At 42.3% G+C, this 22,618-nt stretch overlaps 1 protein-coding gene across 4 annotated transcripts in view; it reads left to right on the top strand.

Annotated features, from left to right (window-relative positions):
• The window catches only part of CTNND2 (catenin delta 2), a 933,204-nt gene that overhangs the window by 786,579 nt on the left and 124,007 nt on the right, over positions 1 to 22,618 (top strand). For all 4 annotated transcript variants that reach the window (XM_028849344.2, XM_028849341.2, XM_078004620.1 and 1 more), the window contains 2 exons: positions 5,166 to 5,351; positions 18,046 to 18,219. In XM_028849344.2, the coding sequence (XP_028705177.2) occupies positions 5,166 to 5,351; positions 18,046 to 18,219 (360 nt within the window). The remainder of the gene's footprint in view (positions 1 to 5,165; positions 5,352 to 18,045; positions 18,220 to 22,618) is intronic.

Here is a 22,618-nt window from a genome sequence, read left to right as displayed (position 1 = left end):
CTCATTCTGATTCTTTATTAGAATTGCCTTTGAAGTGTTCATGTAAATACATCTGCCCAGACCCTATTGCAGTCCTCTGAACCCAACTGTCTAACTCTGGTCACAAATTTTTGTACCTTTAAAAGTTCATCAGGTAATTTGATGTACATCTTAGATTAAGAACCTGCCATGGTAGATAGAGCTTTAATAAGACTCTCTAATTGGGAATCTGGTATAATGTAATTTAGTTACAAAGTTAGATAAAGAGCAGATAAACCTGTTTCTATCCATGTAGTCATTAATTGGTTGTGTCTATAAGTTAGCAAAGCACTTCCCAACCCTGACTACACATTAGAGTTACCAAGAAATTTAGAAAATCACTGATGCCTGAGCCGTACTCCCCGAAGATCTCAATGCAAGGTGCCTCTGGGACGTCAGCCCTTTGAGTACTAGTTCACCCCCATCATGAGCACCGCTTCTCATCTTTTAACTTCTGCTCAGCTGGGTTCACATCCATTCCCTGACTGTGTGTTTTTAGTTTCAGAGATGAACATAATGTAACAAAGAGTAAGCATTCCCCTTTCACAGAGCCCTTACATGACCAATTTAGACCATTTAGTATCATCGACAGGAAAATTAAATTCCTAAACAAATGTCCAGTCAAGATGTCTTGAATATTTAGAAATGCTTGTTAGCATAACAGACACGTGCATTTTCAAGGGGCTCCTGAAAGTAAATCACTGAAGCGGCAATGCTTAGCATCGTCATATTCAGAGTGGTGAAAGAGTGAGTCACTGGGAGACTATACCTTTTACTGTGATGGCTACGAAAAGAGCTTTGATACTAGCTGGACCGTGCAGCTGAAAATAAGAGTCAACAGCCTCATGCTTCGGTTAAGTGCGGTCACCAGCACCAAAGGTTAAGGCATCCTTCAGAAGCCGTGGTTCAAGAACCAACATGGCACAAACATCTTCTTTCTGTCAGATGACCAGATTCGTAAAACACTGGGAGACCTTGTACGTCATCTTTTCTAATGTCCACATTTTCCCTCAAAGAGGAAGTTGAAATAATTGGGAGTATTCAGGGCCAGAGTCAGAAAACCCAGATATACCTGGTGGAGTAAGAAGAGCCCTGAGCTGGCATCAAGACAGTGCCAGTGGACTGTGCCATCTCCACCTCCCACTGGCTGGAGCACCATATCCAAGTGACCTCAACTCTGTGACAAGGAGCATACTCATAGCTGAATGCCAAGGCTGTTGAAAGGATCAGATGTGATCAGCTACTCAGTAGGCGATTCTTTGGCTGGATTGTGCTGTTGAGTTTTAACGTATTATTATGGTACCATCATTTTCCACTCAGCCCTCTGCTTGGCCGCTTTTGAGCTTTCACAATAACAACTTGAGGATGAGGGGGCCGAATGAGTACATCTTTTTAAGGCCTGAGAAGTTAAAACATGAAAGAGCCTGGATTCCCTACAAGCTTGTGGCTCTGGTCCTATAACTGGTCCAGTGTGTTGACAGGATGACATATGGTAGAGCACTCTACAACTTCCAAATTAACCCTTTCCAAGAGAAAATAAGGAACCAAAATGACCCTGGTAACCAAAAACAACTGCTGAAAGCGCTGCTGACAGCAATGGATGTCCCAAGCAAAGCTACTGGCTGCCACCCTCCTGCTAGGCTCCCAAGTCTTTTGTCTTCTCTTTCTTCTCATCTCCTTAGAGAAAAGCTCTTGAATTAAGTAACTCCCAAACCAACCCAGACTGCAAAACTCCAGGAGGCTTAAATGAAAGATAAATGTGGTCCCTGTGACCTTCCTTCCCCCATTCCTCCCTCCCCACCCACCCCCATCCCTACTTTCTCTCCTCCTAGCTTCTTCCCAAATCATCTCCCCAGCTGCAGCTCGATTATAAAGCATTTTTCACAACTGCAGATTTATTCCCCAGTAGTCATTTGTTAAACAGAGGAACAGCGATGCCTCCGGGGAAGACGAACAGTGGGATGAGAAAGAAGTTTATTCTCCCAAGTCTTTGATGTAAGAAAAATCAGTTTGAGCTGATTTAAAAATCATTCTGACTTATGCCATAACATTTTCCTTTCAATGAGAGTCGTTTCTCTCTTTCATGCATTGCCCTGAGTTTACCTGCTTTCATGCCAGTCCACGTTTTGATGCTGAGAGGATGCTTGGAATAGAAAATCAGGTTGACTCAGAGCCTGTGGGATTAGCAGCCCATGACACCTTGAAAAGCTGACAAGAAAGGTCTGGAATGACAGAGGCTCCAGAGATGTTTTCTGAAAACTGGTTTTCCTCATAGATTTTCACGCCCTTGGTAATAAGTACAGGACACCCGCTACCTTTCACCAGATTCCAGCCAGTGGAGGGAAGCTGTGCAGGACTGCGATCCCAGCAGCCCCGGCCCATTCCAGTCCCACCCCAGGACTGCAGAGAAGCAGCTCAGTCTGGTGGGAGGTACTCACAGCTTTAGCTGTCCTCACCTTCACCTGTACAATGGAATTGTATTATGTGCCTTCGCGGCTGGCTGTTACGTAGCAGGTGCCTGAAAAAATGATAGCCAACTTGGTAAGATTCTTCAAATAAAACTTGGCTCAGTTTATTTTTTTTCCCGTGATAATTTTGCCACTTTTAAAAATTGGATATTTGGCCGGGCGCGGTGGCTCAAGCCTGTAATCCCAGCACTTTGGGAGGCCGAGACGGGCGGATCACGAGGTCAGGAGATCGAGACCATCCTGGCTAACACAGTGAAACCCCGTCTCTACTAAAAATACAAAAACTTAGCCGGGCGAGGTGGCAGGCGCCTGTAGTCCCAGCTACTCGGGAGGCTGAGGCAGGAGAATGGCGTGAACCCGGGAGGCGGAGCTTGCAGTGAGCTGAGATCCGGCCACTGCACTCCAGCCTGGGTGACAGAGCGAGACTCCGTCTCAAAAAAAAAAAAAAAAAAAAAAAAATTGGATATTTTTCCCCTCTTTCCATGGTTCCTGGAGTCAAAAGGTCAGCTTTGTCTTAACCAGCGAATGTTTTCTGCAAAAGGTCAGAGAATAAATATTCTTGGTGTTGTGGGCCATACTGTCTCAGTCACAGCCATGTAATTCTGCATTGTACCATGAAAGCAGCTACAGATCATTCATAAACAAATGGGCCTGGGTGTCCTCCAGGAAAACAACCTGTCATGCACAACCAGCTGTGGGCTGCATCGGACCCCTGGGCGGCAGTTTGCTCACCCCTCTTCTCAGCAATCACAAGTTATTACAGCTGGTATTTTAGCAAATACTTTTGAGCAGACACTATTCAAAAAGCTGTATCTATGAACTTATTAACCCTCACTGTTGCCCTGTACATGATACTGTTTTTGTTGTTGTTGTTGTTGTTTTTCTCAAGAAGGAGTCTCACTCTGTCACCCAGGCCGGAGTGCAGTGGCACAATCTCGGCTCACTGCAAGCTCCGCCTCCTGGGTTCACACCATTCTTTTGCCTCAGCCTCCCGAGTAGCTGGGACTACCGGCACCCGCCACCACACCTGGCTAATTTTTGTATTTTTAGCAGAGACAGGGTTTCACCTTGTGAGCCAGGATGGTCTCGATCTCCTGACCTCGTGATCCGCCCACCTCAGCCTCCCAAAGTGCTGGGATTACAGGCGTGAGCCACTGCGCCCGGCCTGTACATGATACTGTTAATATGACCCTCTATTTACAAATAAGAAAATAGAAGCACAGAAAGATTAAGCACTTTGCCCAAGGCCCCACAGCTTGTGAAATGGTGGGCCCAGGATCATAAGCCAAGCCGGCAGCCCTAGATCACATGCTCTGGACCTCTGCACTGTGCTGTCTCCTGCCATTGTTAATGATACAAACCTTTGAAGAGCATTTGCTGTGCCCCTGCTTTCTTCCCAGTACTTGCGTGCTGTGTTACTTTCCTGCTGCTGTTGTAACCAATGACCACAAACTTGGTGGCTGAACCCAATGCAGGTTTATGATCTTATAGCTCTAGAGACCAGGGGTCTGAAATGGGTCTCACTGGGAAAAACTTAAAATGTGGTAAGGTCTGCGTTCCTTCTTGAGGCTCTTGGGGAGAATTTATTTCCTTCCCTATTCCAGTATCTAGACCCTGCCCACATACCTTGGCTTGTGGCGCCTTCCACCATCTTCAGATCCGGCCATGGCCAGCCACATCGTTCTCACATCACATCACTGTGACTCTCCTGCTTTCCTCTTTAATGTACAGGCCCCTTGTGATGACACAGGCCCACCCAAACAATCCAGATAACCTCCCCATGTGACAAGCAGCTGATTAGCTTAACAACTCCCACCTCCTCCCAACCGCGTGACCTAACATATTCCCAGGTTCCAGAGATTAAGATGTAGACCTTGTCGGAGGGCCATTATTCTGCCTACCACACACATACTTTAGCTCACCTAATGCACAAGCAACCTAAGATGTGGGTCCCGTTATGACCATTTTTCAGAGGGGTACACCGTGTCCCAGAGATGTCCAGTGCATTGTCCAAAGTCCCACATCTAAATCGGACACCTAGGGCTCTACAGGTGTGCAGCTCCACAACAGGTGGCCTTAACCACTGTTTAACCTTTTGGCTAAGAAAACATGAGTGTCAGGCATCTCAAAAAAATGTAGACTAAAAATATTTATGCCCCCAGATGATCACAGCCCCTCACTTTCCTGGGATAACCCTGGTTTGCACCTGTGGCCTTGACACTCAGAAAATGCTCTGGTGGGCAGTAAATGTGTCCCCCACCAGAGCTGACCGAAGTTCTAAGTCTTTGACTCCTCATTATCTGATCCCCAATCCCCAGCCGGGGAGTCAGAGGTGGGGCACCGTGTGTTAGTGGATGATATTTGGGATCTCTCATGGTTGTATATTCTTCCCTTCTCACAGGTGAATTTCACTCAACAATAACAGATGTTTATAGAAGTAACTATTGCTGATAAGTCATTTCTTTGTGGGGGAGAAAAGGTCCTAAGACCTTTCCAAGTTTCTCTGATTGTTTTCCACTGTGGCTGTCAGGGGAGCTTTCAGCAGCTGTCAGCTAAACACTTCCAAAGAGAAATGTGTCCGTGGAGAAAGACGCCTTTCCAGGTGGAAGGATGGAGTGCTGAGTGCTAGTTTTATTCATGCCTTCCTCTGTTTCCCCCTTTTCTTTTTGGGTTCTGCAGACCGTTGAAAACTGTGTGTGCATTTTAAGGAACCTCTCGTACCGGCTGGCGGCAGAAACGTCTCAGGGACAGCACATGGGCACGGACGAGCTGGACGGGCTACTCTGTGGCGAGGCCAATGGCAAGGACGCTGAGAGCTCTGGTTGCTGGGGCAAGAAGAAGAAGAAAAAGAAATCCCAAGATCAGGTGATGCGGGCTGCTTGCAGCTGCATGCAATTATCCCCTTCCCTAATTGCAACTTTAATATTTCCTCAATATATAGAGTATGAGCCCTGCATTTTCATCAGGAGGTAAAATCACTAATGCATCTGCACAGCTTTCCTGTGGGAATTTCACAGCTGAGACGGTGGGACATGAAATGACTTCCCCCACATCTCGCAGTTCAGCCAAGATAGGAAATTACCTAAAAAACGAAAAAAGACACCCAAGGCCCTAAAAAACGAAAAAAGACACCCGAGGCCCTAGCAGGCTCTGACATTCCACCTCTGAGCAGGCGCTGTGTTAATTCACACATTTACTTAGGGCATTGTCGGAGCTGGGTTTGGCGCCATCCAGGTGACGGGGATGGGTGGAATAGGAGATGTGGTAAAAGAAGGGAAACAGAGAGAGAGACAGGGAGACCAAAGATCTAACGTGTATGTAATCGCTGGTCTTGAAGCGTTTGGATTTTCAGTCATGTCCCATTGGAAATGGGGGTAACAGAGAATTCACAGCCCTTCCACAGGATGGCATTAGAAGCTTGGCCATGGGGGACGATTCAGATGAATTCAGAACAGTATTCAGCCGGAGCTGGAGGCCTCTTGAGAACAGAATGGCCCTCACCTGCTGCAACTGGTAGTAGGTTCCCCTGCAGCAAAACGAAGACTGCTAGGCAGCAACTCACAACCCTCATGCATCAGAACAGCCTCTGCCCCTGTCCCGGGCTGCTCCTGAGAGAACAAACCCCTCACCACAGGCCCCACCAGGACAGGGAGCGATGGGAGGACAAAGCATCCCCACCTTTGCTAACACTGGAACCGAGGTTAACTTCAGGGCCTGGAAACTGATTTATCTCATCAAGGAGATTACAGAGAGTTCTAGATTTGCAGATGTAAAGATGGTGGATATCATTTGTCCCCTGGAATCTCTACTACATATCAAGTCAGGTTTTTAAAGAGTATTTAGAGATTAGAGAAAATATACAATACAAGTAAAGTGGAAAAAAGCAATATAGAAACAGGTATGTACATAAATATAGGTATAGATGGTACAGATATAGTCTGGCCAGTTTTGTATGATATGTCTCTTATGCAAATACAAAATGCTATCTGCATGTACAAAATGTGTGTGTTTCTTGAAAAAGCAGAGTAAGATCCAGGAGAAGATAATGATCGATTCTTTTTGTACTTCTGTATTTATAAATTTTCTACAATGGAAATTACATTTGTAATCTTTGCAAATGGCCTTTAAAAACTAATGTTCGTAAAGGCACGAAGTTCATGTATGCTTATAAAAGTGTATGGTTTTTTTCAGAGAAATTTATACCTCAATGAAAGGCGTAAGAGATTTTGGAAAATGAAAGGTTATCTAGTCTACAACACGGACATTCCAGGACAGAGTAGCCAAATATTATAACAAGAATAAAAGTGATACAAATAATCATTGGTTTAATGATGGCCTCTAGAGCTTTTTCTAGCCCAGAAATTTATGTTGACCCTTGACTTTGGCATTGGTATTCTTGACCTTTAAAAGACACTATAATATTCTGCATGTCAAATTTACCTGTAAGAAAAATCTCAGAAAGTTTTTTTAAAAAATCCCCATAGGGATAATTCAATAAAATATATGATACAAAAATATGTTGCGTGCATGCCCTTAGTTCAAGACATGGTTCCTCTTGAACCATATGAGAAGTATCAGACTTCTAGGCCATTCTAGTCTAGAAGTACCAGACTGTGCGCTCCCGTGTGCAGAAGCATTTGACACTCTGTGCTTCATATTCTGGTCTAAGAGGTCCTTGCCAACTCATCCACTTCTGAATCTGCTCTGTGCCTGTTGCTGAATTCTAAGGAATTGCTAGTTCCTCTAGTCCATTTTGGGCAAAACCTCCCATGAAACAGTCTGCATGTCATCTGCCAAGAAGGTACATCTCCCCCAGCAGGACCCTCCCTGCCCTCAGCAGGGCTTTGTGCCAGCAGCCTGTCACTGCAGGGTTGGTAGGGGGAATCCAAAGATTAGGGTCCAGGGAAATAGGAGGAAACAAAATGGATTCATTTACATTTTGCACCTTTTGTAGCAATAAGCATTTTTTAGTTTTTCACCTTGGTCTATGGCCAGAGATCCTGTGATGGTGTCCTGAGGTGGGTACTGTTTTGATGTGATTTGGAGGTGACGGGACATTGTCCTCCACCAGCTGCTGGCCAGGTCAGACCTTCTTCAAGATGCTCATGGTGTGAGATTGACCGTGTGCAGAGGGCCACTGAGAAAAACAAAAACTAAATGAGCAGGATCTGCTGGAATTCAAAACCTCCCTTTTTAGCTTATAAATGAATTTAAAGTTATTTAATTCAAATGGGTAAAAAAATATGTATCTATCCACATGGGTGAGGAGACAAACCTATCCATTCCAACAGGATTCTGATCCACTCTTTTTATCTGGTAGGTCTTCTTTCATGATAATCTTTGTTTCACAACTGAGTATGCTGTAGTCAATTTAAGAGGAAATATGTTTGCTCTTTTTCACGTCTTTCTTAAGTTGTAGATGCCAAATGCATAGATGACTGGAAGATTCACCTGTGATATACAGCGTGCTATTTTATGCATAAAAGCAATAGGAATGGGATTCTGTGTAAAACTTCAGTGCTCCCTTGTTTTTCCCATGATGAAAGGTATGTCTTGGAAGAGCTTTCAAGGCCTCTTGTCCTCACACTTTCCTGGCCTGAGGATCCCACAGACCAGCCTCTAGGCTTCTGTCCATGCTGTTCCCCTGCCTGGCCCTCCCATTCCTCCCTTTCACCACTCACTACTTGGAGAATAATCATTCAAGAGCAGATGAAACATCCCCTCCGTCTTTCCAAATCTTCTTTCAAGTAAACAATTGCGCCCTAATCTACTTCTCCATAATTTTATTTAAACTTCTCTGCTAGTTATTATCATATTATGGGTTAAGTATAGCAACTGATCCCCAAAGAGAGCGAATTTTCTGGGGCAAAGGACTGTGTGGGTCTTATTTCAGTCTGTGACTTCTAGCCCAATGCCTGGCCCCAGTTACACTGTGGCCTATGGTGGCCCCTAGCTCTTGCTGTGGGTTTCATTGTGGGTGGATGCTCATAACTGTGACTTTTCCCAGACTCATCGGTTTCTTTCCTGGTGAGACTTTGCCCCTAAGGGCCGCTGTGAGCCAAACGTCTTCCGCAGTCCTCCCTCCCTGTGTTTTGAGCTGTTCCCCAGTCTCTCATGACAGTGCTGCATTTATCTTATTGTTAGTCAGTATTCTGAATCTGCAATCGCCACCAAAACGAATGCACCATCTAAATTACTATTATCATCTAAGAACTTAAGTTAATATGCAACAAAGGTGTATGCATGTGTGTCACAGTATCCCAGGAGAAGCAGGACTTTTGATCCTGCCAGACTAAACAAATTATTTGCACTGAAGGTATTATGAGATATCACGAAATGCTATCACCTACAAGGTTTTCTTGGATTTTCAGGATATCGGTATTGGCCACCACTTCTTCAACAGCCTCACACGTTGCCTGCGGTGTCATTTGGATGCTCTTGACCCAAAAGTGAGACTCTATCGCTAAACAAACAGCATGCATGTCCCAAAGCACAAACATGAATTTTATTAGTAGTTAAAATGACCACAATGGAGATTTGAACTTTAAATAACAGTTTCTTCTCATTTCAGACAAAATAGATACTAATGATAAATATCTAGGTATACACGTACACACTTAACATGTAAATAATATGTGAGTAAAATAGCACTAAGCTCCAAGAAGAAAATAATACCCACACCTTCAGCACGCCTCCTCCTAGAGAGATTCACAATTACAACTTACATCTCGGCATATATCCTTTCAGATGTTTTTCTGTTAGAGGCCATATCAGACAGCAAAATTCATAAGGTCTTATAGTCAGTAAGTGTATTTTCACTGATACAGAACTCCAGTCTCTTGGGTCTTCAGAAGTGAGGCTCCTTGTATTTTATGGGCTCTCATCTTCAGGGTGCTGCCTTCCTCCTCACGGTCAAGAGTCTGGCTCTTCACATCCATAGTTCAGGAGTGGAAATGGGAGGAAGAAGACAGGAGTACCCTTTCCTTTAGGGCCCCACCCAGAAGCTGCACACATCACTGTTACATCCCTGTGGCCGCGACTGACTCCGTAGTGGCACCAGAGCTGCGAGGGAGGCTGGGAATTGTAGTCTTTTGTGACAACCGTGACCCTAGGTGAACCTTGGGCATACTCTTAATAAAGAAAAAAGGCATGTAGTGGCCTATTCAGGGTGTGCAGGGAGTCGGGGGCTCTCTATCCTTGTGGGGAGGGGGTCTCTTACCAGTGAAATCGTGTAGCATTGTCTGCACATGGTAATGAACAAAAACCCAACTTGTATTCATTTCATTGCCTGTACATTCCCTGCAAAGACTGCAGTCTCTTACTACCTGCCCCCGGGTGACAGCCCGCACTGCCCACCTTGGCACACCACTGATGGGCAGGAAGATGTAGGCACAAGTCTGCTCTGTGTCCCTTTGCTGACCGCTTTATGACAGCTTATCATTTGACACAGACTGACATTTTTCCTTGCCAGTAAGCAGTTCTTCACACTGGAATGCGGAAGAGCTACTGTGCATTCCATGGTAGAGGAATACCACGATGTGGCGAACCAATCCCCTATTCCTAGAAAATCAGGTTGCTTCCAAGTTTGTACTAATGTAAACTGTAATCAACATCTGTGTAGTTAAATCTCACCTACCCCCTTAATCACTTCTTAAGAATGAATTCTTAGAAGTGAAATAGCTAGACCAAAATGCATGCTTTTAAGACTTTCAATACACAAACCATAATTTATCTTAATCACTCTAAATGTCAGTGACAGTTTCTGTTCATGGACTTGATTTTTTATTATCACTTCACGGATCTGCTCCTCACGACATTTCGATGCTCCTAGGCTTCCATTTCCTAATATCACGGGTGGTTTTTCTTTCTTTCTAGACAGTTTTCATTTTCTCATTAGTAACCATACTCTTTCTTTTGCCGCTTAATACCATTTCCTTTCTAACCATCTGCTTCTTTCAGCTGCTGCCCGTTCCTCTTGGCTGGTTCGAGTACAGTCTCCCTCGGCCTTCATCTCACCATATGCTGGGAACTTGTTGACTCAAGGCATGATATTTCATGTCCTGGAAGCAACATATCTCATGAGCCTGCAAAGATCACGGCTGTGCATTTCTGTGCAGCAACTCTCCTCTGCCATTATCCATGGATGAACCCGATTCTTCTACTTCTTTCTCACTTCTAGTAGAAAATATAGCCCATCACCTAAAAGTGCTGCTATTTTAGTTTCAGTGAGTTTATAGACTTAAAACTCTGTTTCAGGTGTCTTGTTTAGTTTTCTTTTATTATCATTATACTTCAAGTTCTAGGGTACATGTGCACAATGTGCAGGTTTGTTACATATGTATACATGTGCCATGTTGGTGTGCTGCACCCATTAACTCATCATTTACATTAGGGATATCTCCTAATGCTATCCCTCCTCCCTCCCCCCACCCCACGACAGGCCCCAGTGTGTGATGTTCCCCTTCCTGTGTCCAAGTGATCTCATTGTTCAATTCCCACCTATGAGTGAAAACATACGGTGTTTGGTTTTCTGTTCTTGCGATAGTTTGCTGAGAATGATGGTTTCCAGCTTCATCCACGTCCCTACAAAGGACATAAACTCATCCTTTTTTATGGCTGCATAGTATTCCATGGTGTATATGTGCCACCTTTTCTTAATCCAGTCTGTCATTGATGGACATTTGGGTTGGTTCTAAGTCTTTGCTGTTGTGAGTAGTGCCGCAATAAACATACGTGTGCATGTGTCTATCAATACTGTTTTACAACTTGACCGGGGGCTCTCGGCCTCGGCACTGGTCACATGTGGGGCAGCATGCCTCTGTGTTCCAGGGAGCTGGCCTGTGCATTGCAGGGTATTTTCCAGCCTCCCTGGACTCGACCCACTGGATGACAGTAGCACCTTCTGCCGCAGCCACGACAACCAAAAATGTCCCCAGATATTGCCGCTTGTCCCCCTGGGTGTTAAGATTGCCCTGCTTGAGACCATTGGACTGGATTGTCCTTTGCAGGACATATTTCTGAACATATAAATAAATAACCAAGACCACAGGATTATCTGAAGGAGGTTGGCACGTCAGGGACAAAGCCCCTTTAGAAGGTAGTAACAGGGACAGCCATGTCCCAGGTTTCCCGAGATGTGGATGGCAAATTAGGAGCAGAGAGAATTCTAGATGAGCATCAGTGATGCCCCAGTTGGTTCTATCACAGTGACTTGGGGAAGGGACGGGCAGGCCCAGTCATATGGAGCAACCTTGACAGCTGTCCTCTGTGGGGCACAGCACGGTGGCCGGCCTCGTGATGCCAGTCTGTGGAGTAGGCAGCATCACCAGCTTCGCTCCTGAGGGGTGTGTGCCCACCTGGCCCCGTGGCCCCCCACAGGAGGAGGTGCATCAGCAAGGCTATTCCTGAATCTCTTTTGCCCTAACGCTTTGTTCAGACAGCACCTCATCCTGCCTCTTTAATGTGGGTTTCGAATCTCTCAAATGCAAAGCCCCTCCCGTCTTTTGCGAGGAGAGCCTGGAAACAATGCAGTGCCACATAAGTACAGCTAATTAGCCATCAACTCTGTCCCCTCTTTGCAGAGCCTCAGCCTCAGCCGCAGCTGAAGTCTTCTGAACAGCTCCTGGGGGATTCAGACACCCGCACTACCGTTTTCTTTGAAATTCCTAAGAATCGACACAAAGCATCATTTCTTTCTGGCTTTTTACAGTTAACTGGAGTCTTTGAATACCCATCACCTCTATCCTTCCGCCTTTAACCCCCCAAAAGCTGGAAGTGGCCATGAAACACTATAAAGGCAAATTATGTAATAACTCTGCTGTTCAAAGCAAGCCAAGCAGGAGTGGCAGACGGTGGACGGACTTGGGTTTTGAATGTTGCTTTTTAAAGTACCTAGTGCTGGCTGCAGCTTAATTAAACCAAACCCTGCTTGAGAGAACATTCTCTGACAGTTTACCTACTTAGAGCCATCTTCTCTTCCTACATTTTGCAATGTGTGACTTCCCCTGAGAGGAAAGAGTGGGATCTTAAAATCAGAATGTTTCTCTGATGCTGCAGCTCTGCTCCTTTTATCTTGCAGCATCTCTGGTCTGTTGTTTATTTCACCGAAATCTCTTAAAAAATGAAAGTGAGCCTGCACATATGTAATGACTGTGATGCTCCCTAATTGGTAGAGAAATCTAGGTAATAGAGATGCATTCCGCTGGTGAAGACAGCCTTTTCTGTTTATGTTCTGAAGATACGACTCAGCAGTAAACGGTCTTTTCTGCGCACAAACTTGATTGGCTGAGACTGAATGACGCCTGTGACAGGTGGGAAGAGGAGCTGTGTATTTTAGCACTCCTCCTGAAATGAAAATCCTTCTCCATACTCTCTGACTGCGCCTTGTTGGTGTCTCCTCAGTACCCAGCCCAGTGCATTGGAGATCAGAGACAAGGGCAGCTGTAGGATGGCTCACAAAGCCTTGTAAATTGTCTTATAATTCTTCTCATTCATTAGGGGGCTTTTATGAATGTGATAATTAGAGTACTCCTGTGACTCTCCCTAATTTAAAGAACCTCATGTTTACAAAGTCTCTTTGTTTTTAATATAGTATGTAACATCTTTGCTTTCAGGGTTTTTTGTTGTTGTTGTTTGTTTTTTGTTTTTGAGACAGAGTCTTGCTCTGTCACCCAGGCTGGAGTGCTATGGCGCCATCTCAGCTCACTGCAAACTCCACTTCCCGGGGTTCAAGTGATTCTCCTGCCTCAATCTCCTGAGTAGCTGTACTTACAGGTGTGCACCATGACACCCAGCTAATTTTTGTATTTTTGTAGAGACAGGGTTTCACCATGTTGGCGAGGCTGGTCTCAAACTCCTGACCTCAAGCGACCCGCCTGCCTCGGCCTCCTAAAAGGGTGGGATTATGGGCATGAGCCACTGTGCCCAGCCTACTTTCAGGTTTTTATCCCTAAGTTACGTCTTTCTCTTCATCTAAGGAGCAAATGGCTTCCAGTCTTTCAGTCTAAAACCCAACTGAGATAGAAATCTTTTAAATAGGCCCAGGGAGGTGGCTCACACCTGTAATCCCAGCACTCTGGGAGGCCAAAGTGGGTGGATCACCTGAGGTCAGGAGTTCAAGACCGGCCTGGCCAACATGGCGAAACCCCGTCTCTACTAAAATTACAAAAATTAGCTGGGCGTGATGGAGCACACCTGTAATCCCAGCTACTCAGGAGGCTGAAGCAGGAGAATTGCTCCAACCCAGGAGCCAGAGGTTGCAGTGAGCCAAGATCGCACCACTGCACTCCAGCCTGAGCAACAGAGTGAGACTCTGTCTCAAAAATATATATATATTTTTTTAAATATAATTTAAGCCCTGCATAGAAGCAAAAGTATTTAAAGCAAATCCAAAGAAAGGCTCTTTCCTTTTCCTTCTTTTTAACATGCACATTGAGCACATCCCCATGCAAATGTTATTTTCTTCCTAAGCAGACCTTTTCTACAGGGGCCATTATGTATACTCTGTGCTGATGGTGACCATATCAAAAAGCATAATGTCTAAATTTCAGCAGTCCCTTGACCTTCTATCTTGGGAAGCTTGATATCCTCTTTTTTTTTTTTTTTCCAAAAATTTTTGAGCATTACCTTCTTAATGAGAGCATACATATTTTCAATTCTATACAGTTTTAGAAATGGAATGACAGAAACTGTTGGCTGTTTTTTTATGGATATTAGTCATGCAGTCGTATATTTGAAGCCAGTAAAGAAAAGTGCTGATACGTTATTGAGTGAGGCACTATTTGGGGTGGCAAAAAGTGAATCTATTGGTTTGTTCTATGATCTATATACACTCACTGCTATTATGCCAGCCTGTCTCCAACAGAGCTCTAATTCTCAATTACTCAGTTTTCAAACACTCTGGTTATAGCCACCTTAATCCTTAGCTCTATGTACTCTAAATATGTGTGTAAAATTAGAAATTTCTGTAAGCAAGACAATTCATAAGAGGAGGTTTAATATTATGCTAGTAATATATTCTTTGGTCTATTTTCCTATTCAACAACATGTGAATGACTTGCACAAAGTGTAACTTGAACGTTTAAGTAATATCTGTAAGACTCAAGGGATGCTAGAACTTTTGCAAAATTTGTTTGTTAAAATATAACAGATGAAAATTAACTTGTTACACAGAATTGTGGAACATTTATGTAACTCTTAAACATAAGCAGTAAAATTCTGAGGAGGAAGGGACATTTTCATTGAAAATTTCCCCCAAGCTGGAACAAGATGAAACCCAGCAAAAAAACTTGTTTAAAACCACAAATGCCTCTCTCCTCATGCTATTTCTTTCACTTTCTCTATTCTGCTTAACTTTTAAACTGCATCCTGAGGAATGAAGACACACACACACACACACACACACACACACTTACACACACACTTATATGTGGTCATCATGCAAAAAAAATCCTTTTCTGGCATTGCCACCACTGCTGTCCTGGAAATACTTTGTCTTCGTGTGCTCTTTCTTTATTATGTGGAAAGTTCTCTCTCCTGACTTGATGACATTTTGCTTCTTTATGTATTCTTTGCATATTTCAAGCTCTTAAAGAGTTTTTGGTGGTAGGTTCTCAAGATATTGTCCAAAACAAACACAGTTTGCACCAGATTTGTAAGTTTAGTCTTGTGTTCTTCAGGGCTAAATCACTGTGTGGTCACTGCTTCAATTATGTTACAGATTAAAGCCATTTGCTTGCCTTCAGATAATGTCCCATTTTTGTAGATATTTTAGGATAGAAGCACCTTATATTTAAATTTGTAAATAAAGTATTTCTACTTTGGTGAAAGAGTTGTATATCCCATGATTTTTCATGAATCTTCACATTCGAGCCTCAAAAGTTTGCATGTGCAGAACTGTCTCACCTGCATCAGTCTGATCATAACTTTACCATTGCCCTGCTGCCTTGTTGATGTTGATGAGCTAGACAAAATAGTGTCAAGCATGTTAACCGAAGTCTTACAGAAAACTTCCAGTCATTTTACAGCTGATAGAAATCTATTTTAATGGGCTTTTCCCCCTATTAACTTATGATACTTTTCTCCCTGTTAACTTAATAAAAGTTCGAATAAAGTACCCAGATAAAGGTCTGGCAGATACATTTACTGGCTTTGAGATAGTCCTTTTTCTTCAATATCAACGTGCTAAAATAGCCAAGAATCCCCTTTGAACTCCATCTCCAGTTGCCATCAAAGATTATCTGTGTTCACATCAGTTGTCCTTTTATTTCCTTCAGAGTCTCTCTGTAGCTATTAAGAAAGGATTGTAATAAAAGGTATTTAAGAGATACATAGATGACATGTCAGAGCCTGCAGAAAATTTTCTACTGACTTAACCATTTATCCCACTTTATTGCACAGAAGTTAGAAAAGGAGAACAAGATGAAACCCAGCAAAACGTAACATGGCTACTTTTTCCTCTTTTTGTAATGAGCATGCAAATATTACTTCTCTGTACCTCTCACTGTTAGGTTAGCTCTTGCATGAGAGGAAAATCTATCCATGTTGAGTCGGAAGTTTCACATTTTTATTTTTCTGAACTTTATCAAATTTTTATATGAAAATATTGCTTTAAATTTTTAAGGAGATAGCAAGATATAAAATGAAATAAAAGAAATAATTTGCCATTTCTTGTTACTCTAGCAGATAGATTCACTACCCCAAGCTGGTCTCCTTTGAGAGGCCAGTATTGCTACTGCTTTGTCATTGAAACTGGCAAACCTACAGAATGACTGCTGTCTTTTTCTAGTGCCCACTTTCTATTCAGTGCAGCAAGCCAGGATCAAATAATGAACTAGGAGCAATGTGGCAAGGCTAGTTCACTTCCTTCTTTTTTTAATTTAAAGGAGATGTATTGGTTTTATTGATAGGCTGTTCACAGGTGCAAAGTCATCTTTGAATAGTTAGGAAGTGGCTTTGGTTAAAAGGACAGGAAGCTTCCCACGCTGAGTGTCCTTGTTACAAAGTTAAAATTGAGTGACATGTTCATTGAAAATGACCTTTAATGGGATGTCGTTCATCTCTGAGCTTGACCCTTGATTTAAACTAAGCTGTATCATTATTGAGGAAAAGAAGACGTGCAGTTTAGCTTATTTCAGGAAATAAATAATGAAGTTTTTGAAACTATTTGTATCAACAGCCATCTCTATCCACTTTTCTATTTTTATGTTGCAAGGATACAAAGTAAGCATGTATTTTCTTGCAGTAAAACTTTCAGAATTAAGGAACTTACATTCAGAAATATGGTTTTGTTTTTCATATTTATACACACATATATACATGCATGTATATGTATGTACATAAAATATCTGCAAGTATGTTTAGCATGTGTCATTTACAGTGTATTTTTAAGTAATCATTCATAAACACTAATGAGCTAAATATCTTCATTTTCTCACACTAAAATTATAAAGAAATTGTTTTATTTTACTGTGATTTTTCTCAGAACTGAATATGTGTATTTTTTTCTAAAAGCATAGCATCTTTCATTTCTAACTTGATTATACTCTTTATTTTCACAAAAGACAAAGCCTTTGTGTAATCAAAGATCAGAATCATTATTTTAATTTTTAGTATGTTTTAAATTGTAAGAGTAATAAACAGGAAGTTTGAAATGTAGAGAAAAAGACATTGTATTAATAAATTTTTATGATAATTACAGGTGTTTTATGATGCATTTTACTTGGAATAATGTGCAAATCCCATACTACTTTGCATCCTGCTTTGATCATTTAACTTTTATTGTTATAATTTTTCCAAGTTGCTACATAGTCTTCATAAGTATCATTCTTAATGGTTGACTGGTATTCCTTTGTGCATGTAAGCCATAATTTCTAAATTATGGGTAATTAATTTTGAATTACACATTATCCTGTTATTCATTAGATTCAAATCAAAGCAAACTAAACTATCATGATTGCTCTAAGATCTAGATTTACCTATAGCTCATGTCAATGTGTCTAATAAACCATAGCAGTTTTCTCTCTTTTATCGATTTTGTCATTTGTTAGATGCAACAATAGAACCCAATTTGTATGTATGTAACAAATTATATAGGAGTTTATCACATTAACAATTATGCACAAGAAGTGAGGGCATTTAATTGTCAGTAACTGTTACGGAACACCTGTAGTATGCTTACTATAAAATATGCTACTTTGATCTTTATCCTTCTTCCAACCTGCTCAATCAAAATTAAAATTAATTCCTCTCTTCCCCTTCCTTCCTACAGCAACATGTTAGAATCATTCTTGGAGAGCTTATCCACTTCTTCTGCCAGTTACATTCTCTTGTGTGCATACACCAACCCGCCCTCCACCCTCGATCCCAAGCTCTTGCTGGGCAGGAATGGCTTCCACTTTTAGTGATCCCTGGACTGCTGATGCAGTAGCCTCCGTGCAGTCTATGTTCGGCAAATGTGATAATGCTCTGCTTTTGTTTTCACCTGTAATGTTTGAGGAAGGCAATGTTGGGAAGCATAAAGATGTTAAAGATGTTTGCTCTCTTGTTTTTCTTCCGCCAGTGGGATGGAGTAGGACCTCTTCCAGACTGTGCTGAACCACCAAAAGGGATCCAGATGCTGTGGCACCCATCAATAGTCAAACCCTACCTCACACTGCTCTCTGAGTGCTCAAATCCAGACACGCTGGAAGGGGCGGCAGGCGCCCTGCAGAACTTGGCTGCAGGGAGCTGGAAGGTATGGCCAGTTCATTACAATAAAAAGAAATCTGGAGTTATGAGCAGCTCCTCAGATATCAATACAAGTCCGGTTTTGAGAAATGCAATTCTAATAAAGATTTCTAGGATGTTAGAGAAAAAAAGCATTTATATTGAACTGTTTTACTTGGAAATGTATTCCTTTTAAAAATTCATCTGAAAGGCTCAGGGGTCCTTAAAGATCGCTACAAACAGAGAGGACTAGATGTGATGATAGTCACTGAAGATGCTGTGAAATGTTTTTCATTCTATTCAGCTGAGCTACTTTGTTTTCAGTGGAGATTGTGACAGGTTAACATTTTTTCAAAGCACTGTCATTAACGGGTAAGAGAGTTAATACTCAAACAACTGTCAAACCCCATGTGAACACTTAGAATGTACCAGGTCCCAGTCCCAAAAGAAAAGAAAAGAACCCTTTACGTTTTTAAAGCATGGGCTTACAGAGAAGAATAGTATTGTTGGCTGACTTTGGCAAAAGTGTTAAATAGATTATTGGAGAGGAGATTAGAATGGCCTTTTTCTCTGAGTCCTGATAAACTGACACTGTTCCTGATTGATTTTCATAACACTCATTTTGGGCAAAAAGAGATTCAGCATAGCAAGCAATTCCTGAGTCTGGTCACCAGTGCGCTAACTTGCTTTGTTGCATAAAAAAAGTGTGACCTCTTAGAAGAATGAGGGCGGGTGGGGAGAATACCAAGAGAGAAAGTTTGCACTTCTGTCATGCATGATCCATTCATTTCCTACCAAATCCTGGGGTGTGGCATATTCATCAATCACTCCTTTCCTTGACATTTATTTTCATCCAAACCATGTGAACATATACACACGGATACAGATAACGTTCAGAAGCTCAAAGCTGTAGATGTCACACACACACCACACCCTGGTCTCAACATTATGTAACTACACCCTTCCCTTTGCTTATTCCTTTGGATGTCTGCCTTCTTGTCATTCTCTCTCTGTCATCCTTTGTTTCCATTGCTGCAGTCCAAGCTACAGAACTTCCTTCTTTCTCAAGTGCCATCCCAGTTCATGGGCCCCAGGCCCTGACAATTCTTCCTACAGAGCTGGCCGCTGCCCTATGGCCAGACCCACTTCTTCTCTGAAGAGTCTTAGGAATGGACATAATTAGCCCTTTTCTACACCCTGCCCATAGGCAGCCCTAGAGCTATACACATCTCTTGCTTGCAACCAGAGATTGGTAGAGAAAAGCTTCAAAAGCAGAGTTGCACCAGGTAGACATCCGGAGCGTAGTCTTAAAGGAGGAGAAAAGAGATACTAATGGAAATCACTTCCTGGAACGAGGCCTTACGTCTTAGGTCTCTCCAAATTTAGCGTGATCTAGGAAGCTTTGATTCACATCATAATTCAAACCGAGGCTCTACCTTTTCTGAGCATGGTGAGCCTGGGCAAACTACAGCACATCACTGTGTCTCAGATGTGTCATCTGCAGAGAAAATCAGGGCTGCCTCACTCTACATCATGTACATCAATCAGAACACGGGAAGCAAGGATGGCAGCGAGATGTCATAGGCCAAAACACTGTATGTGCCCATGAGCACTCACATGCTCATGAGCTAAAAGCCCCTACCCAGCTCCCCTGCCGTGCAGCACTAACTAGACGGGTACAGGGAAATGGGCTCTGGGCTTCAGGCATCAGCCTGGCTAAGACACAAAGATCTAGACGGTGGCAAATCAGGTGTGTCATCTTAAGATGTTGTTTCTCTCTGTCTCTCTCTCTCTCTCTCTCTCCCTCTCTCCCTCTCTCCCTCTCCCTCTCCCCCCCCCCCACCCCATCTCTCTCTTCTTTCTCTCTTCCTTTACTTTTTTTTAAATCAATTATCACTTTCCTTGAGAAATACTTATGTCATTATCATGTAATCATAACAACTTAAAAGTGGAGAAATATCTTTGGGCTCCAGAAGATTTTGAGTTTAAGACTTCAACCTTTAAACTCTATATTCCATATGTTCAAAAAGTAGAAATAAGAAAAATATACAAAAGAACAAACTCAAGCTTCTAGAATTAAAATATAATGCCTCATATATACCATGGAATACTATGCAGCCATTAAAAAGGATGAGTTCATTACCTCTGCAGGGACGTGGATGGAGCTGGAAACCATCATTCTCAGCAAACTAACACAGGAACAGAAAACCAAATACCACATGTTCTCACTCATAAGTGGGAATTGAACAATGAGAACACATGGACACAGGGAGGGGAACATCACACACTGGGGCCTGGCAGGGATCGGGGGCTAGGAGAGGGATAGCATTAGGAGAAATACCTAATGTAGATAACGGTTGATGGGTGCAGCAAACCACCATGGCACGTGTATACCTATGTAACAAACCTGCACGTTCTGCACATGTATCCCAGAACTTAAAGTATAATAAATATAATATAATATAATATAATATAATATAATATACCTGAACAAAAACTATGTGGAAGGGGATTAACAGCAGATTATAAGATTACAGAATAAAAGATTAGTGAACTTGAAGACAGCAGTAGGAATGATCTAAAATGAAACACAAAGAAAAAAGAAGAAAAGAGGTATAGTGCATCAGTGAGCTTCAAGTGACCTCATATGTGTGTAAATGGAGTCCTCAAATGAGAAGAGAAAGAGAACAGAAAAAATATTTTAAAAAATAATGGTTGAAAATTTTCCAAATCTAATGAAAACTATGAACTCACAGATCTAAGCAGCTCAAGGAGCCCCCAGCACAGAAAACATGAAGAAATAATACCAAGGTGTCTTTTAATCATATTGCTCAAAATTAGTAACAAAGAAAAAAGATCCTAAAAGCAGACAGATAAAAAGACATGTTAAAGTACAAAGAACTGCACCACATCTAAACACCAAATTTAAGGATCAGTGACACTAATCTTTCTTTCATACAGTGATTCCTTCTGAGCTGCTAAGACTGTCCTCTGGAAGAGAATTTGGTCTGTACGCCCCTTATGGGCAGACCAAGCCCCATTTATCTCTTTCTAGCCCACTGCCTACCCCTGTGCTTGGCTGAGAGAAATAATTCAAATGTGAACATTTATCTCAACTGCTATCTGTCTACATGTCTTCCTTGAGGATCGCAGTGTTTTCTATTTATTAATGTCTACTAGTCAATAAGAATTTAGTAGTACATACTGTGTTCCAGGCCATCCTCAGATGGTCACTTTTTATGATATTTTGATTCTTCGGTTCAGCTGGCAATATACTGTCAATACAATGTAAAACTGATAGAAAGAAGTTATGAGAGAACCATTTTCTTTTCAGTGTTCAGACTGAACAATGTTTTGCGGGTTGCAGAGTTCAGTAGCAAAGGGCCAGTTCTGCAGTTCCTACCATGCTGAGATTTCTGTCTAAGTTTCCAAGTTCTGTGTCTCGGGGGCACCCAAATCAGCTGCAAGAACTGTGGGTCTTTAGGTGTGTAGAGTAAGAAAATGACGAGTTTAAAAAGAGTTTACTACTTTTATATTTTAAGATTCTCTTCTACTTTACATAATGGGAATTATGAAAGAAGCATGATAATTCTTAATATTTTCTGGCAGTAGCATCTTACTGTTTCTAGCACAATTAATCTGCATTAGTTCAGCACAGTTATCCCACATATCCAGAGGACATTTCTTTGGTAAATTTCTCTACTGCTAAGAGAGTAGAAACTACTAGGAAAAAGGCAGAAGGGTCTAGAATAGTCAAAGTCAGCATAACAGAAGCTGTTCTGTCTTAGACAAAGCTGAACAATGACGACCATAGATTTCCCAGTCCATATTGGACTTCAGTCAACATGTTGAAAAATGCAAGAACTGGCCAGTTGCGGTGGCTCACACCTGTAATCCCAGCAGTTTGGGAGGCCGAGGTGGATGGATCATGAGGTCAAGAGATCAAGATCATCCTGGCCCTGTCTCTTTTAAAAACACAAAAATTAGCTGGGCATGGTGGCACGTGCCTGTAGTCCCAGCCACTCAGGAGGCTGAGGCAGGAGAATCACTTGAACCTGGGAGGTGGAGATTGCAGTGAGCTGAGATCATGCCACTGCACTCCAGCCTGGTGACAGAGTGAGACTCTATCTCAGAAAAAAAAAAAAAAAAAAAGGAAGAACTCTTGTAAGCAGACACATAGACCATCATAAGGAGGGAGAGTAGATACTGTGGTGGCAAAGAGAGAAGACAGAGGAGTTAGAAAAACTGAGTTAAAGAATGCAAGAAAGAAAAACTGTCAGAGACCATTTAATGTCATGGCTGTTCCATCTATTCTGAGAGTCATAAAGTTGGCCCTCTCTCATCAAGAAACTGTTATTACTAATAATTTCAGAAGACAGAAAGCATTTGCGAAAGATTTCCATCCCAATGGTTAAAGTAGAATTTTG

The sequence above is a fragment of the Macaca mulatta genome, chromosome 6 (genome assembly GCF_049350105.2).
Source record: "Macaca mulatta isolate MMU2019108-1 chromosome 6, T2T-MMU8v2.0, whole genome shotgun sequence".
In the NCBI taxonomy this organism is placed as follows: domain Eukaryota; kingdom Metazoa; phylum Chordata; class Mammalia; order Primates; family Cercopithecidae; genus Macaca; species Macaca mulatta.
The sequence above is the reverse complement of the archived record's forward strand: the minus strand, read 5'-3'. Positions and strand labels throughout refer to the sequence as shown.